The sequence below is a fragment of the Hesperophylax consimilis genome, chromosome 7, assembly GCF_061612785.1.
Source record: "Hesperophylax consimilis isolate HC1 chromosome 7, BYU_Hcon_1.0, whole genome shotgun sequence".
Taxonomy (NCBI): Eukaryota; Metazoa; Arthropoda; class Insecta; order Trichoptera; family Limnephilidae; genus Hesperophylax; species Hesperophylax consimilis.
Window position 1 is genome coordinate 37,947,509 of NC_142842.1, and position 16,453 is coordinate 37,963,961.

The 16,453-nt window shown below is 35.6% G+C and overlaps 3 protein-coding genes across 3 annotated transcripts; 2 read left to right on the forward strand and 1 right to left on the reverse strand.

Moving 5' to 3' along the window:
* Positions 1-668: 668 nt before the first annotated feature.
* LOC149422716 (uncharacterized) lies at positions 669-4,017 on the forward strand. The gene is made up of 4 exons (XM_089633923.1): positions 669-1,732; positions 2,229-2,430; positions 3,506-3,751; positions 3,839-4,017. The coding sequence occupies exons 1-4, from the start codon at positions 813-815 to the stop codon at positions 4,004-4,006; spliced, it is 1,536 nt and encodes a 511-aa protein (XP_089490049.1). The 5' UTR covers positions 669-812; the 3' UTR covers positions 4,007-4,017.
* A 1,597-nt stretch (positions 4,018-5,614) lies between these two features.
* On the reverse strand, positions 5,615-8,640 carry LOC149422717 (regulator of telomere elongation helicase 1 homolog). The gene has a single exon (XM_089633922.1). The coding sequence runs from the start codon at positions 8,558-8,560 to the stop codon at positions 5,615-5,617; it is 2,946 nt and encodes a 981-aa protein (XP_089490048.1). The 5' UTR covers positions 8,561-8,640.
* A 610-nt stretch (positions 8,641-9,250) lies between these two features.
* LOC149422718 (putative prefoldin subunit 4) lies at positions 9,251-10,501 on the forward strand. Its single transcript, XM_089633925.1, has 3 exons — positions 9,251-9,422; positions 9,528-9,755; positions 10,222-10,501. The coding sequence occupies exons 1-3, from the start codon at positions 9,381-9,383 to the stop codon at positions 10,372-10,374; spliced, it is 423 nt and encodes a 140-aa protein (XP_089490051.1). The 5' UTR covers positions 9,251-9,380; the 3' UTR covers positions 10,375-10,501.
* Positions 10,502-16,453: the final 5,952 nt, after the last annotated feature.

Here is a 16,453-nt window from a genome sequence, read left to right on the forward strand (position 1 = left end):
ATACTCTATGGTATCTACTATTTGACAAGAATGGTTTATTTATGTATTTGACAATCGAACAGTAATATTTGTGTTGTAGAAGTCCTAACAATTTATAGAAATTGGTCTGCGACATTCTTGTATATTTCTTAAATTGATCGTTGCCTACTGTCGCCATGTCTTTTAACAAATTATGGAATTGTCCTGTTTTCTTCCTTTTATGATTAATGGGACGCACACTCCAACGTCGTTTTTTCCTTATTTTTTTCGTCAATTGTGTGTCTCCTATTGCAGCGTATGCTAGCCCCAGAATCGACAAAAACATTCCACATGCAACAATATCTGATGAATCCATCGTTTCATTATTTATTTATATAAAACAATATTACTTTTATAAGATGGAGGAAGAATATACTCTCGGTTGACAGTTGACATTGACAGGTGACAGCGGCATAGTCACTTCTATGGACGTATTCTATTCTATTCCTATTTCAATTATAAACGATGATCTAAAATATTACGGATTACGGATTACGGCACCGGCCTATTCTTACCGCTTATTCCTATTATAAACGGGCCTTAACCCAAACTCCAAAAAGAAAAAGCTAATAATATTCATAATTTTCTTGTCACCGATTGTTAGTGTCTATGATCTATGATAAATGTTTATGTTACAGTTTTGACGTTTGTTTGACAGCTCTGCTGCATGATTATTTTTTGAAAATGTTGTCATAATTTTGTATAATTACTTAAATAAAGCCTGTGTGTTTTGTAAATACGTATTATGTAAAAAAAATATATATAGCCAAGAACAATACATTTTTGAGAAAACTATGGAGGTCACAAACGTATCTCAATTTAGCGAGATTTGTAGAGTTTGTGTGAAGAAAGGTGAACTTCATCCTATATTCCATTATAGAGACCAAGTCAGACCCGAACAAGTGCACGACCTTTCAGTTAAAATGCGATTATGTGCCAATATAGTCCTCGCCATTGGCGATGGTCTTCCCAGCAATATTTGTAAAGATTGTATTAACCTCCTTATAATGGCCCATCACTTTAAAGCTTCTAGTGAAGATAGTGACAGAATATTGAGAAACATTTTAAATAAAGAGATCCAGTGTTGCGATATCATCCCGTCTTCGCCTTCTTGTAAATCAGAAGTTATAAAAGAGGAGAGAATGGAATCAAGTTCACCCGATATTCTTCTGAGAGACATTAAAAAAAATTCTATTAAGCCTAAAAAACTCCGCAAAACGCAAGTAAAAGAAAAAAAAACAAAATCTTCCAAGTTAAAGGAATGTAGAAAAACAAAAAGCAACAACCTAAACAACCATCCAATAATTGACCAAATTGTGGAAATTGATAACTCTGCTGAAGAAATAAAATTAGAAAAAAAAGATGAATCGATAAATTTGCAATCTTGCGATGATTTATTTCACAGTGATAATATTTCATATTCAGACACCGAAGAAGAAAATATTACAAAATTGCAGAAGAACATTTTGAAAAGTGATGATGATTTTGATGTGAGGGCTAATTTCATGGATGATTTCTACGGCTGCCTGGAGTGCAAGAGGCATTTCCCCACCAAAGTGATACTGCACAAGCACATGGCAGAGGAGCATGGGAGCTTCAAGAAGGAGTACAAGTGCTACGGCTGCGGAACCATGTTTGTCACTAAGTACAAGAGATCAGAGCACGAGAGGACTACCTGCCCCAGGATGCCACCCGGCACTAAATACCAGTGCAGGTAATGACACTTCATTTTTATATACCACCCGTCTAGACTCCCACCATTGGGACTAAAGCATTCCCAATTGGGGCATGTTGTAAGGCGGAAGGTGGTGAGGAAGTATCTGACTATTTAGATCTGGTCACAAACATGGCTAAAATCATTTCAAGCAACGATTCGATTCTGAATAGTGGTCTTTCACCAGGATGGTACTGTGAGTATATCTGCCACTCTGGAATGTGCCGCAGGTTGAATTAATAACTAGCAGTCAAATTGCCACGCCGCAGGTTTTTTTTTGTTTATGCTTCAAATCAGATATTCTACTGTATTGTACAATTCTATTGGATAACTAAAACTAGAACTAGCTTTACAATCCATTTAATAATTTATTAAAAATAAAAATCCTCTGTTTTGATGTTGTGTCGTTAACAAATTAACTGCGTTTTATTTTCTAAGCAGCATTTCAGCATTTTACTTCCGTATAAAATGTGTTTTGTATTTATCTTGTCCTTAGAGAGTGCAACACAACGCTGGACACGCGTAAGGACTTTGACCTGCACATCCGGCGTCACCGCACCGCCCCACCTGCACCCCGCGCCAACACGCTGGAGCTGGGCCCCCTCTTTCCCTGCCCCCATTGCCCCAAGACCCTCGCCACCCACGGCTCCCTCTACACGCACATACAGAACCACAGCAAGCAGGATCTGGTTTGTGAGGTTTGTTGTAATTTTTATTTACGATTAGTGATTACCAAAATTTTTACCGAAAATAATACAATATTAAGTACATAATATTAAATAGCTACTGTCAAAATGGTTTATCTCCAATGTGAATATGAAAGTTTATTTAATTTTTTATTAAATCTTGATAAAAAATATTAACCGTTCGATATGGACATATCAATATCCATATATATTCATATGAATATGGCTGCACAAAATAATATATTTTTATTTCTTTGAGCTATTCTGAAGAAATTACTTATGGTACTGGCAAGACGGTACAATTTACAAAAACATCATTTAAAAAAAAAAAAGCTGTTGAAAATAGAATCGACCGGCAGACGGTGAACATTTTTGCATTGGCACACCGAGAGTTAAAATGATTTTTAGCATGCCTGTCTCACTGGAAGGTTCCAGATGTTGCAAAGTTTTCGAGAAATTCTTCCAGAATTCTGGGAAGAGCTTCGGTGTGCCGTGGGTGATTAGGGGTTGCAGAGCACTGCTATAAAGCATAAGAACCATAGACAAATCAACTTGCGTGACGGGGGCGTGACCGTCCCACTTTCGGTGATTTTTCAATAAATGAATCTGACAGTATACAGACAACTCGTATTTTACTATCACCATTCGGTGTCCGAAAATAAAATCTGCTTATGAATTATTAGTCCTTTTTATAACGGCACGCAAATTGCTAGCTACATTAAAAACTTAACTACGTAACTTAAATCGGGTAAACAAAAGTACGGGCTTTTCAAAATTTAATATTTTGTTACACTATTTATAATGCTTTATAATTAACAACCTCACGGATCCTTGCTGCAAACCTTTGCCTTTCTTTACAGAACTTTACTTTTCTTTTATGATCTGGTTATTTCAATGTGCGCTCTTCGGTGGTCAATGTTTAAGCAAACTATTCTCGAACCCTCCTGGTGCCAAAAATATGGTCCTGTGAGCCTCCAGCTCGTCGAACTGATACCCATATTTCGTGTTAGGCAAGTCTATTGATTTGAAAATCTATGGTAAGAGCCTATCTTAGTAACTTATTGGTAAAAATAAAATATTTCCACAGATCTGTGGCAAGTGCTTCAAGACCCGCATCCGGCTGATGTGCCACATCAAGCTGCACGCCAACTTCAAGGCCTTCTCGTGCAAGGAGTGCGACTTCCGCACCTCCACGCGCAATTCCCTGTTCCTGCACACGCGCAAGCACTCCGGGGAGCGTCCCTACTCCTGCGAGGTGTGCGGCAAGCTCACTGCCACCAAGAGCAACCTCAACTCACACCGGAAGAGGCACACGGGCGTTAAAGATTATAAGGTCAGTTCATATTATCAAAAATACTAACTGCGTCTGCATATCTCCTTTTGTTTGCAGCCTAGTAATAATTTAACCTCAATTTTGCAGTGCGATATCTGCGGCAAGAGCTACGTGGACAAGCCCCCATTGGAGGAGCACATTATGGCAGTGCATGCAGGCCTGCGCCCCCATGGGTGCCCTCACTGTGGTGCCACCTACACTCGCAAAACGGGCCTGCGCAGACACATTAAGAAACGCCACCCCAAAGGCAGCTGAGACCGGCTAATACCAACCACTGGTACATGTATTTCCTAATACAAATCCTACTGATTTTAAACCATCTTTCTGTGATCATTACCATTTTTTCCTCTTTTATTTGATGTAAGCTCTTATAATTCTGTTTTATACACAAAGGTTCATCAAACCAACTAGTCTGGACTAGAGAGACATATTATTTTTCAGTTTAAAACTTATTAACATTTTTATGTGTCTTAACCTAAACATTTATTAACGGTTAAAATCTGTAGTGTACGGAAGTATGTATCACTAATCTCATAAATACTGTGCAATATATTTTTAACAAGTTGTGAATTTCATTTGGAATATTTATTATTGTGTATTGTTAGCGATAAATAAAACGCTGAATGTTTATAATCGAGTGTATTCAGTGATCAACATTAATAAATAACAATAATCCGTAAGATTACATTTGTCCTTCTATTTGAATTCAGCTGTTCGAATGCCCACTCCTTGCGGGTGACGAGCAGGTCGAGTCAAGTACTCCCTTTCTTGCTGACAGAGATGAGAGCAGCTGCTGGAGTCCAGTAGTTCTCTGCTTGGTCAACAGAGCAGAGAGCAGCGCCTTTTGGTGGCAGATAGCGAATAGAATATTTGTGGCGGGAATATCCAGTTTTGCAGCTTGTACATACTGATTTTGAGAGAAGCTAAGAAAATAATAATCAGGCTTTAGTTTGGATTCTCGCAAATATGTATTCTTTTATTTTGATCCTGTCTTATATCTATATTATATATATGCATTAATTTTCGCATTTATATTAACTATATTAATTAAATGTGCATTTTCCAATTTGCATGGTGATTTTTTTCAGTTCACAACAGCCGTTAACCACTTAATGCTAGGGTTTTTTTTATAAAAAATAAGGTTTTTTAAACGTTTTTTCATTTTTCAATTACGAAAATGTGAAAAAAATATAGTAAAAACGAAATAAGCAGCAATATATATTTTTTCAAAAACACGACCGATCTTAACTGCAGGCAAATTCAAACTGAATAAAATACATCGCTAACTTTCACGAGCGTTACTCGTGTTAGCTAAAAATAGAACACATTTGGCGCGCGAACGTGACTCATTTAAACGCGTTAAGCGGTTAAAAAGATTGATATTTTTGTCACAAAGTAAAAGTCAACAATAATAAGTTAATTTTAATCAGACATTAATTCACCCCATTTTTGTGTTTTTTTTTAAATAAATATATTTTTTAATGTGAAACTGTACAAGATTCCTAACCATCTCAGGCCAGTGAGACTATTGGGGTATGTTATGAGGCTGAAGGTAGTAGGTATGGGAAGGAGATAGTGAAGAGGAAGGTGGGGAAATACCTGGTTATTCCGATCTGGTCACCAAAACACATCCAAAGCCATTTCAAGAATCGTTTCAATTCTGAATGATGGCCTAAAACACCAGGGTGATACTGAGAGTATCTTCCACTCTGGAACGTGCCGCAAATACACTATTACTAATTTATTGTATTTATGAGTAATAAAGAGTCTTGTTAAATTTTGTAGTAAAATTTTAATAAATTAATGGTCAGTAAAAATGTATAAATCATGCAATAATATTTATATCAACAATAAAAATTATTGTCATGTTGTGCTTAATTTGTGGCAATAAACCTCGAAGTCCTTTTTATGATTTTCTTTTAAGAACCTTCCCATATCTCGCAGCAGGTAGTGGACTTTGGGATTGAGGAAAAATATGCGATCCAAAGTTTTTACAAATTCATCGTAATTGTTGCTCGACTTGTAAGATGAAATAGACATTTGAAATTCTTTATAAAGGTCTTTGCTCAACGAGGTTTTAACACATTTTACAAATTCAATTAAATCTTTAGGGGCCAGTTTTTGCACTGGTAAATCTTCCAAGGAATTTTTGACTTGACTGGGCGGAGAATCAAAACCAAACGGAAGCATCTTGAGTTTTTTCTTTTTGTTTTTTATTTCCTCTGAACTTCTTTCTCTCTTGTGTATTGTAACTTCCGAATAGCTTGAAGAAGGAATATTTTGAATGGATGCCACCTCACTGCACGAATCTAGGGCACTGAACAAGTCAGACGCCTTGCTCAAGTTTTGTCTATTCTCCGAAACACACTTCATGTTTTTGTAATATTGAATATCTCCTAAAACTTCATTAGACTTTGGTAAGGAAGGCAAATTTGCCCCATCTTTAACCTGTTTGGGAATAGTACGAATATTTGATTTAGAAACTTGCAAGTAATCCGTAACTGTGTTCTTAGTAATGTCGTTGAATTCAGCATCAATCAATGGCTTTAATTTTGGCGACGGAAGGGTTTTTTCTGCATTCTTGAAGAATCTGCACAGCTCTCCAACAGTTTCACCAAATTTATTTCCAATGGTAAGATGTCCCTTCAACCAAGAAGACAACTGGTTTTTTAAGCGAGCATTATTAAACCTAGTATCACAAAGTAATATTGCACCATAGTCATTCTTATGACGGATAACTCGACCTATGGCCTGATTGACGGCTCTGGAAGCCTCCAGGGAATACCATTCATCGCCGGATAAAAATTCATTGTCTTTGCTTCTCTGCTCTTCTAGATATTTCTTTTTTAGGACAATTCGAGGGTCTTTGAGCGGTGGGAATGGAAGTCCAGTTACGATAACGGCTCGTCCATTCATATCTGCAAAATCTAATCCCTCCGATACTTTTCCTCGGCACACGGCCATGAAACAAGCTCCGCGTGAATTGGGATCATTGATCCTGCTATAGAAATCGGCCATGGTTGCATTGAAGGTATCTTTGCGCTGGGGTTCCACGTATATGGGCTTAATGTCGGAGATGTTTCCCCATATTCCTTCCACTTGCCAATCTTGCTGGCATTTGGCCATGATGGGATAAGATGGGAAGAACACCAACAAGCCGTCAGGAACCACTCGACAGAAACTAAGAATAGTTCGACCAAGGGAAGTGATGTATTTAGGGTTATTTCTGTTTTCATAGTTAGAGTTGAGAATCTGGGCGTCAGGTCCCTGACTGATAATCTTAACAAATATTTGTTTTCCAGTGACGATGTGGGGGTTCTCCAGCCTGGCATGAATGGGGATTCCTAATTCTAGGATGAGGGGTTTGAGGGGAGCCAGGGTTCCGCTGGTGAGGATGACGCAGCGGACATTGTGATCCATGAGCTGCTTCATGCCGAAGCCGGGACTGAAGCACCAGTAGCTTATGATTCTCTCCGCCGTACTGGTTGTAGGACCTTTCATTACCGACCAAGAATCTGACTTTTTATTTTTCTTTTCCTCTAGGTGGACGTGTAGCTTATAACATTTGGAAACTCTTTCTCTATGCACATTTTGAGTATTACAAAAACAAATATTTAACAAATCAGCAAACTTTTGTAAGCCATTTCCCTTCCTCTGAAATGGTGAGGTACCGCCGGTCGTGGTAAGGTACTGAACTAGATTTTCTACAAGTGTTGTCACAACCATACAATTAGTTTCGTTAATTTCGGCTTGTGCCAACAATTCAAAAATATGGCCCCCGTCGAAAGTGATTCCATCCCCCAGTTTAACGGGAATGGCATCAACAGCTCTTTCCAGGGCCAAAAGTATTGTTTTGAGGGTGCACAAGTCATCTGGAGTAAAGTCTTTGGGTTGGGAATTCTCTCCTGTTGTAAAATCTGAACCTTCATCTTGTTTATCAGTGAGGGCTTTCATGATGTGAGTAACCTCTTCAATGCACAGCGCTATTTCAGTAGAACTAATCTGCATGGATGCAGACTCCTCGCACATCCTTTCTATGTTGTGCGCTTCATCCAGGATGATAACATTGTTGGCGAGTTCTACTCCGTTCACTTTGCGTGACTTTGGATCTAATAAATAATTGTACGGCAAAAAAATCACGTCGGCGTTCTGTTTCATTTCCTTAGCCAAGTAATAAGGGCAACATTTCAACTTCTTGCCGACTTTAACAAGATCTTCGATGTCTAATATTCCTTCCTTCACGCTGATGTCTTCTTTTTTAGATTCTACGTTAGAGTAAAAGTAGCATGTTTTGGATTTGACTCTGGCTTGGCAAAGAGTGACCTTGTTAGCGTTATTTGTTTCTTTAGACACTTCAGGGTGGATGCACATCTGGTCCCGAGAGCCGAGGACTGCAGCCTTGACACTTCGATAGTTGGATCTCTTCAGCTCCTGCATGGCTTGAGAAAGTTGGGAATGGGTCCGAGATGCGTAAATAATCTTTGGCATTCCCCAACCGGCTGTTCCTTCCGCTTGCTTTTGCTTACCGGCCACATTCTTCAATTTATTTTCTAAAGAATTCATAAAAGATCCAGGATTATCCGATATTCCCATCTGAGCATTAATTTGTATCTGTGCCTTCTTTACTAATAGCCAGGCCAAGGAAGAACACAGTAAGCAGAGGGTTTTGCCCGTTCCGGTAGGTGATTCTAAAACACCATTATATCCATTCTGCAAACATTCGATTACCTTTTCCATGTACGCTTCTTGGACATCGTAAGGTTTAAAGGGAAATGAGACTGGAATCCCTTTTATCATGATTTCTGACATTTTGTAAGAGTAAAATACAAATTAAACTATTTTTTTAAAATTATTGAGTTAACACCGCACGTTAAAAGTCAATTTGACATTTACGATTTGCGCCAAAAAATATCGAATGTTGCCAATGGTTGCCAACTTTGGTTAAGATATTGTATAAGATACTCTACAGATGGCGAAATGTTGTTTGTTGAATGCAGTAAAGCGTTATAAATACAGCACAGCTTGCCATATCGTTTGGCATGAGTGAAAACCTATTAGTGGTTTAGTTTTTATATAAATCTATCATATTTCATAAATATTCCAAACTTAGTTTTCTTAAATAAAATAAAAATAATATTCTAGAAATTTATTTTATAAATTGGTACTAATTTTTTTCTTCACATTCTAATTTCTTAACATTTGAGTTTAACAATACTTCGTTCCGACAAACAACAACGTACAATAATTGGAAATTTACAAATTATATGCTAGTTTCACTGAAAATAGTGTTTTGGGGTTGATTATTACATTGTTGCGGTAAACCAACGATAAGATAAAATAAGGTAACATAGGCCTATCGATATTCTCTCATTTAAAAATGTGTATTTAAAACGGCATATACTTTAAAAAAACATTTGTACAAACTCACCCAGTGAGTGTGTGGTTTATTTATGCCATGAACCTAAATAGGTCCATGATTTATACATTAACCATAAACAACGATTGGTGGGTGGTTTATTTATGGATTGCTCACATTTTAGTGTCTATGAGTATAACCTAAAAATTTCACCGCAAGAGAGTTTTCTCGAAAACATCAATATTTTAATCTTATCATAAGTTTTATTATAAAATGGCAAAGATGTCTTCGAGCGGTAAAGACACTTTCATGCCGGTAATACATTATATAGTTATATATTAACTTACCTACGACATGTTTTACAATCATCTGTCGTTCACTTTTTCCTTTACTCATATTGACAATGGTTTATTTATGTAGGATTACGACGATGTTTCCATCACATTTGAAGACCAGCAAAAGATTAACAAATTCGCCCGATTTAATGCCAAACTGGAAGACATCAAGGAAGAACTGAAGGTTAAACAAAACGACATGACGAGCTTGGAAGAAGCTTGCGATGAGCTCGCCCTGATGGACGAGAGCGATGGAAAAGTTCCGTACCTCATTGGGGAAGTCTTCATTTGTCAAAATGTGGATTTCACCCTGGTACGTATAATGTTCTCTAGATACCTGCTATTATACCTGTGGTCTCGGGTCAATATTATGTTATAAATATTTAAAAATAATACTTTATGATGAGTTTATTATTTTATAAAGTTCTACATCCTCACTTCACTATTTACATAACGCTTATTCACAAATTATCTACCAAACCAATTAAACCAGTGAAACTAACATTTTCAATATCCAGAGATTCATGAAACTTTCGAACTGTTCTAAGAAATTAACCTTTACACTTTTTTAACCCAAGATCACATTCATTTGTAGTCAGTTCTTCACAATAAAGTTGTAAAAGTAGTGATAAGTTATAAATATTATGTAAGTCAACTTATCATCTTGAAACATTAGATGAACGATTGTTTGGAAAGCATTAGCATATTTGTTTTAGTCGCATAGTAGTTTATACAATTTTCTTCCACAAATTCAATTAATATTTGTGTTTTTCTTTTAGCAACGACTGGAAGAAGCCAAATTAGCCAAAACCGCAGAAAAGGAAAAGTTAGAGGCCCAGGCCGAAGCCATTAAAAACCAAATGAATGAACTCAAAGCCCATTTGTATGGGAAATTTTCTACCCACATAAACCTTGAGAATGAAGACGATTGAACAAATTACTCGTAATAGCTTATTTATTTATGATTTTGCCTGTTACATATAAAGTTAACACTGTCTCATTTGTATTTGCTATAAATACTAATAAATATATGCCGTTTAAATAAATAATATGCATCTACCTGACTGTATTTTGGATCTGCTCACCGCATTTCAAATTGAAGGTTATTTAACACTTCCCAAATATTGAATACCTATATCTCTATTAGTTTTCAGCTCATAAGTTTCTATGAAAATTGGCTATGCATTTGTTTAATAGATTTTCATTATGAATAAATTTTATTTTAAACAATTTTTTAAATATTGCCAATGGTAATAGTTTTTTTTTATACATAGTGCTTTAAAATTTATAGTTTTTATATAAAATCAAATTAACCACAGCATTGTTTTATTATTCCAATTTTTGGGTAGCCCATTTCAGTTGCAGCTGTTTCTCTCCAGGCCAATGAAAAGTTGAGTATGCTGTAATATTTTGAAAATTTTAACACCCGGTTACTGAAATATCTCCCGTCAGTATATTTAATAGTAACTAGATAAATCGGAACAGTGACCGATTTGAATGTGTTTAAATAATAGGTTGTGTTCTTCAATAATTGCAAATTATGTTTGCAGTGTCATTTTAATTTAAATAAAATAACTAACTCTGTGTACACCACCATTACATCCATAAATATAATTACATCACTACTTATTCAGAAGAATTCCCATGTTTCAAAACCAATGATTTCTTCGGCAGGATAATGGAACGTTTTGAAATTTTAAAATTAATATGGAATAGACAATCAAGTACCTATAGACAAAAATATCACAATGATCGGTTAATTAGTTATAATAAAATAAAATTATTGCATTTATGTACATATACATCAAAAACTTTTATAAATGAACACTTTTATTATTTTAGTTTTTGGAATAACTGAGTAAAACCTCAAATTGTAATATTTAATTACTGAATACAATATTACCGATTCCTAAACGAAAATCAGAAAAAGATACTGAATATTAGATTTTTTTTTCTGATTTTTCTGTTTCAGATTTTCGTTTAGGAATCGCTAATATTGTCTTCAATAATTAAACATTTACTATTAACTAGCTGTACCCCGCCACGCATTGTTGTGACTGAGTCTGTCTGTGCAGGTAGAGAAACAATAGTGCGGTTGCTATTACGTCCAACAGATGGCGCTGTTCTTCACCGATTGCTTTTAAATTTTGACACGACGTTCTATTCGAATAGGTGTATGTTTTTGTATAGTTATATTATATAAATGTTACCGTTGACAGGTAAACACGTGATTTTTTTGAAAAACGGCACCATTTGTTGGACGTAAAAGCAAACCGAGCTATTATTTCTCTATCTTCACAGACAGACTGGATACAGCTAATAGGTACATAAACACACATGCGTATTCGAAAAAACAAACAATTAAAAAAAAATTATAACATAAACAAAGGGATGACTTAGCAATGGGTTGTAGAATCATTCCATTAGTGGCAGATATATTAATAAAATGTAGCATATTCGAAAGTGATATGTATAAGTCCCGAGGGAAATTATTTTCCTCAGGGCCTCCTGTGTCAGCTAATACTATTTTACTTAGAATAAAATAATCCTCTCGTTGAGTTCAGCCTCTACAATAATGATTAGGTAGGTAGGTACGTACAAAAAAATGCACAGTCCTCCACGATTATCCCGAGTAACTAACTTTATGGGATGTAAAAAAATTGACTAAAAATTTTATCGTACCCAATCTTTCAGATGTTTTGTTCAGACACTTCCTGATATCTAAAATTGAGCCGCGTAACCTTAGTAAGTAAAAAATCAAAGTTTTTTAAATCTATAATTAGATCTATTTTAATATGTCTACTACAAACTTTAAAAGAATAAATATTTTTTGGTTTGAGTTAGTATAGAATCTTCCTACTCAGGAACTGGAGTCGACAACTCTACCAAACGAACCAAATCCCGATTTTTTTTTTTTTTTTTTTTTTTTTACAGTATTACCGCACAAGAGTCCCAACTGCTCCCGTCTGGAGCCAGTGAGACTATGGCATCCCCAATTGGGGTATGTTGTGAGGCTGAGGGTATTGGGGAGGGGAGGGAGATGGGGAAGAGGAAGGTGGGGAAGTACCTGGCTATTCAGATCTGGTCACCAAACACGGCTAAAGCCATTTCAAGCAACGTTTCAATTCTGAATGGTGGTCTTACACCAGGGCGATACTGAGAGTATCTTCCACTCTGGAACGTGCCGCAAATATACTATATATTATTTTAAATGAATTAATTGTGAAATAACACAAATTAATCAAATAAAATTTATTTGCGCACGCCGGGTTCGAACCCGCGACCTTCGGATCTGTAGTCGAAAGCGTATACCACTAGACCACGCCGGCCGTCAAATAAGACCGTTGGATAAGACTGACAATAAGGAAGTTGAGTGAAAAATATTTTGACTTATAAAAAATATGTTCATGTAGATCAAAAAATATCGATTCTAAATATATAAATATATTTCTATATTATTATTCTTAGAATTAGTTAAACGTTCTTGAAAAAGCATTCAATAGCAATAGACTGTATACGCTCCACGATTGGTCGAAAGAATTCTGACGTCACATGTGTCGTGACTTGTACGTACAACAGATCACCTATGGTGCATCTCTTTCTATTACATGAGAGATGGTCGGTTTAGATGAGAGAGGTGTATAGGCCAAAGGTTTATTTGGGTTTGTCAAATATATGTACGTATTTGTTGTTATTATTATATGAAATGGATTTCTAAAGATACATATTCGTATAGTGCTTTATAATAATATGTTGTTTATTGCATAACTTAGAAGTTTTTATTATTATACATGTCACATAGCATGTGATACACTTCAGGCCGCCGGCCGCCCAGAAAAGTCTCACAGTGAACTGGGCTGTAAACCGTTATTTTACTTTTGGTCTTTACTTTTCTGCGCGGTGGTCCTGAATTCGCGCGGGGAACGTCAACAAGTAGCGACGGCAATACCGTACAAGTACCGTACCGGGCGGGAAAAGCAAATATTCTAACTTAAAATATTAATTTAACTATGAAATCTTAATCAATTTTCTTTTTTTTAATAACATCAATTCTAATAGACGGTTAACATTGGTAAAAAAATTACTTGAATTCCTTGTTGAAGAATTACAAATTTTTCCATACAAAATGCTTAAGCGACGTGGTTTTCACAGTTCGAATGACGTCACACCACACCCCGCCTCTTACCGCTCGGATTCCGCTCGTTTTGGCGGGCTTAATAAAATTTAAACTTTGAGAATTAATTTAATTATGAAAACAAACTTTAAAAAAAATACCAGTATTTAAGTTTGAATGCGAACATTGATAAAAAAAAATTTAAAAAATGGACTCAACTTCCTTATTGCGTATATTAACTGCTGTATACCGATAATTATCTAACCAGTATCTACTGAAGGATACTAATATTATTGTACAATAAATAAATTATAAAACATATTGAGCCATGAGCAGTAAGTACCTCCCCACAAGTTTGACGAACAGAGAATGGAACGGCTATTATAAAGGATGAGCTTCATCTGCTAGTGTCAATATCCTCGACTCGAGGCTGACCTTTAGAGAGAAAGCTGCCAGATAAATAACAGAGGAGCAATAACAACCCAGACAGACCTAGATATGTGATGGCCGCGTATTATACTCATCTACTGCTGGGAGTCGGTATCTACCTACTCAATCTACAAGTAAATCTTAAAACAAAATTTTTATGTATGTCAATGAAAATGTGTAGAAACTAGGCTAAGGCATTAAACGATTAGATTTTGAGTTCGCTTGCATTTATATTAGCTTTTAATCGGTGTATAAAATACGTAGGTACTTACATTATAATGTTAATAATAATTAGGAAAAGATTTCGATAATAGAAGTCTCTAAATAAAATCTAAAATTTTGTTGATGAATCTATGATTAACGTTACAAAATCAAATGTATAAAGGCACAAAGTCTGTTCGTCGCCACGAAAATTTTAAATAAAAACCAACATACCTACCTACCTAAATATAAATCAGTTCTGTAGGTGGCCAAAAGCGGACTTTGCAATATCGCAATATCTACAGACAGACTGACGACCTCAGCTGCACATATCTGTTATAATGAGTAGATGCATACACACTCTCAAACCTTTTTCTTCATGCGCTAATTTTTTTGCACTACTTCAAATATCTATAGGAACAAACAGTAGCGGTGTCCAGGACTGTAAACATGTGTTTGTATAATTATTATTCATTTATTTATTTATTTACTAGCTGTACTTTGTCACACTTTGGTGTAGCTAGTCAGAAACAATAGCGCTTTTTGGCGATGGCGATTTAAAAAAATCATGTTTTTACCCGTCCCAGGTGACATCTATATAATGTAGGTACATAAAAACACACGCGTATGCGAATGCAACGTTGGCTCAAAATTTTAAAGCAATCTGTGAAGAACTATCGGAGATTTAAGATTTTGAACAAACGAACATTTATATTTTTATTTATTTATATATTCTACGCTGGTATGGGATTTCACAAAAATTTGATATACATAATAGTTTAGTGCAACACTAATCAAGAAATAAAAGTTAGTTATATAGAAATTCAATGCAGAAGAATAGTAAAGGGTTTTCCAATAAGAGGTATTATTTTGATATTCAATCGTAAAAGATCAATGGTTTCGTTGCTTGTGTGGCATGTAGCGCCGTCTTGTTGAAAGTAAACGTTGTCCAGATCAATACCATCAAAGTCCGGCCATAAAAAAACATTAATCATCTCTTGATAGCGCAATCCATTCACCGTAACTGTTGCTCCAGCTTCATTTTCGAAAAAGTAAAGTCCAATGACTCCGCCGGACCATAAACCGCACCAAACAGTCACAAGTTGAGGATAGAGAGGCTTTTCAACAATAACTCTTTGGTTTTCCGAGCCCCAGATGCGACAATTTTGCTTGTTGACGAAGCCACCGAGGTGGAAATGGGCCTCATCACTCACGATGATTTGCATTTGATTCACTCAAGTGAATTTTAATAATTTCAATGCGTTGTTGAAGCGTGTATCGTTCCATTTTTATTAATGGCGTAGTTTCTACTTGTCAAATGTCAAAAAATGACAGCTTCAAAAGTAACATCTACCGAAATAGCGGGTTATTCAAAATAACACCTCTTATTGGAAAACCCTATATTATGCTTAGCGTAGTTATTATTATTATTGAGGTATGTTACTTTAGCCATCTTGTAACTATATTCCGTGCAGTTGAACACATCTACAATTTTGGCGAAATTATTGCCAACTGGTGAGTGGTTTATTTATGGCCAACTGCATGTAATCTAGGTACAAGTGAGTATTTAAATGACTTGAAATATTGTTGTTGTAATTAAAAATAATTTTCGATCGAGTAGTTTTAGTTGATATGTTGAAGGTGATTAGGCACAATAAATCAGGGCTCTCTATAATTCCATTATAGACATTCTATTTTAAAAATAAAAGTCGGAAACGAGTCTTTGAGTGTTTTAATAATTTTAATTCTTTCATCAAGCGGTTGTAGTTTATAGTTTCTATTGGCAGACCAAGATTTATTATCAAATGATAAATAATATCATCAATATAAATGAAGACATTGTTTATGATTACGTTTGCGCATAACCCACGCCTACGAAATGTACATATAAATTTGGAAAATTCCTTGAAACCGAGAAAATAAAAAATAAAAATATTCCCAACATACAAACACTGAAAAAAACTTACCTTGTCTTATTTTGACATTTTTTGTCAACAATAAAAAGGTGTCCTTGTTATAAGTGGGCCCAGTTAACCTTCAAAGCAAACGTTGAAGGAAGGTGTGAACATAATATTATTAAGTTATAGTTAGTTAACAAGGTAAAGCTGCGTCAGATCTCTGAAGTTACTCAGTTGTCATGACCTTTTGGGATCGGAAACCTGCGGGAAAACATTTTCGTGCTTCGAATAACCCATTAAATCATTATTATTAAATCGATTATTTTCATAAGAAATAATTATTTGCCTGAAACACAAATAAACATTGAA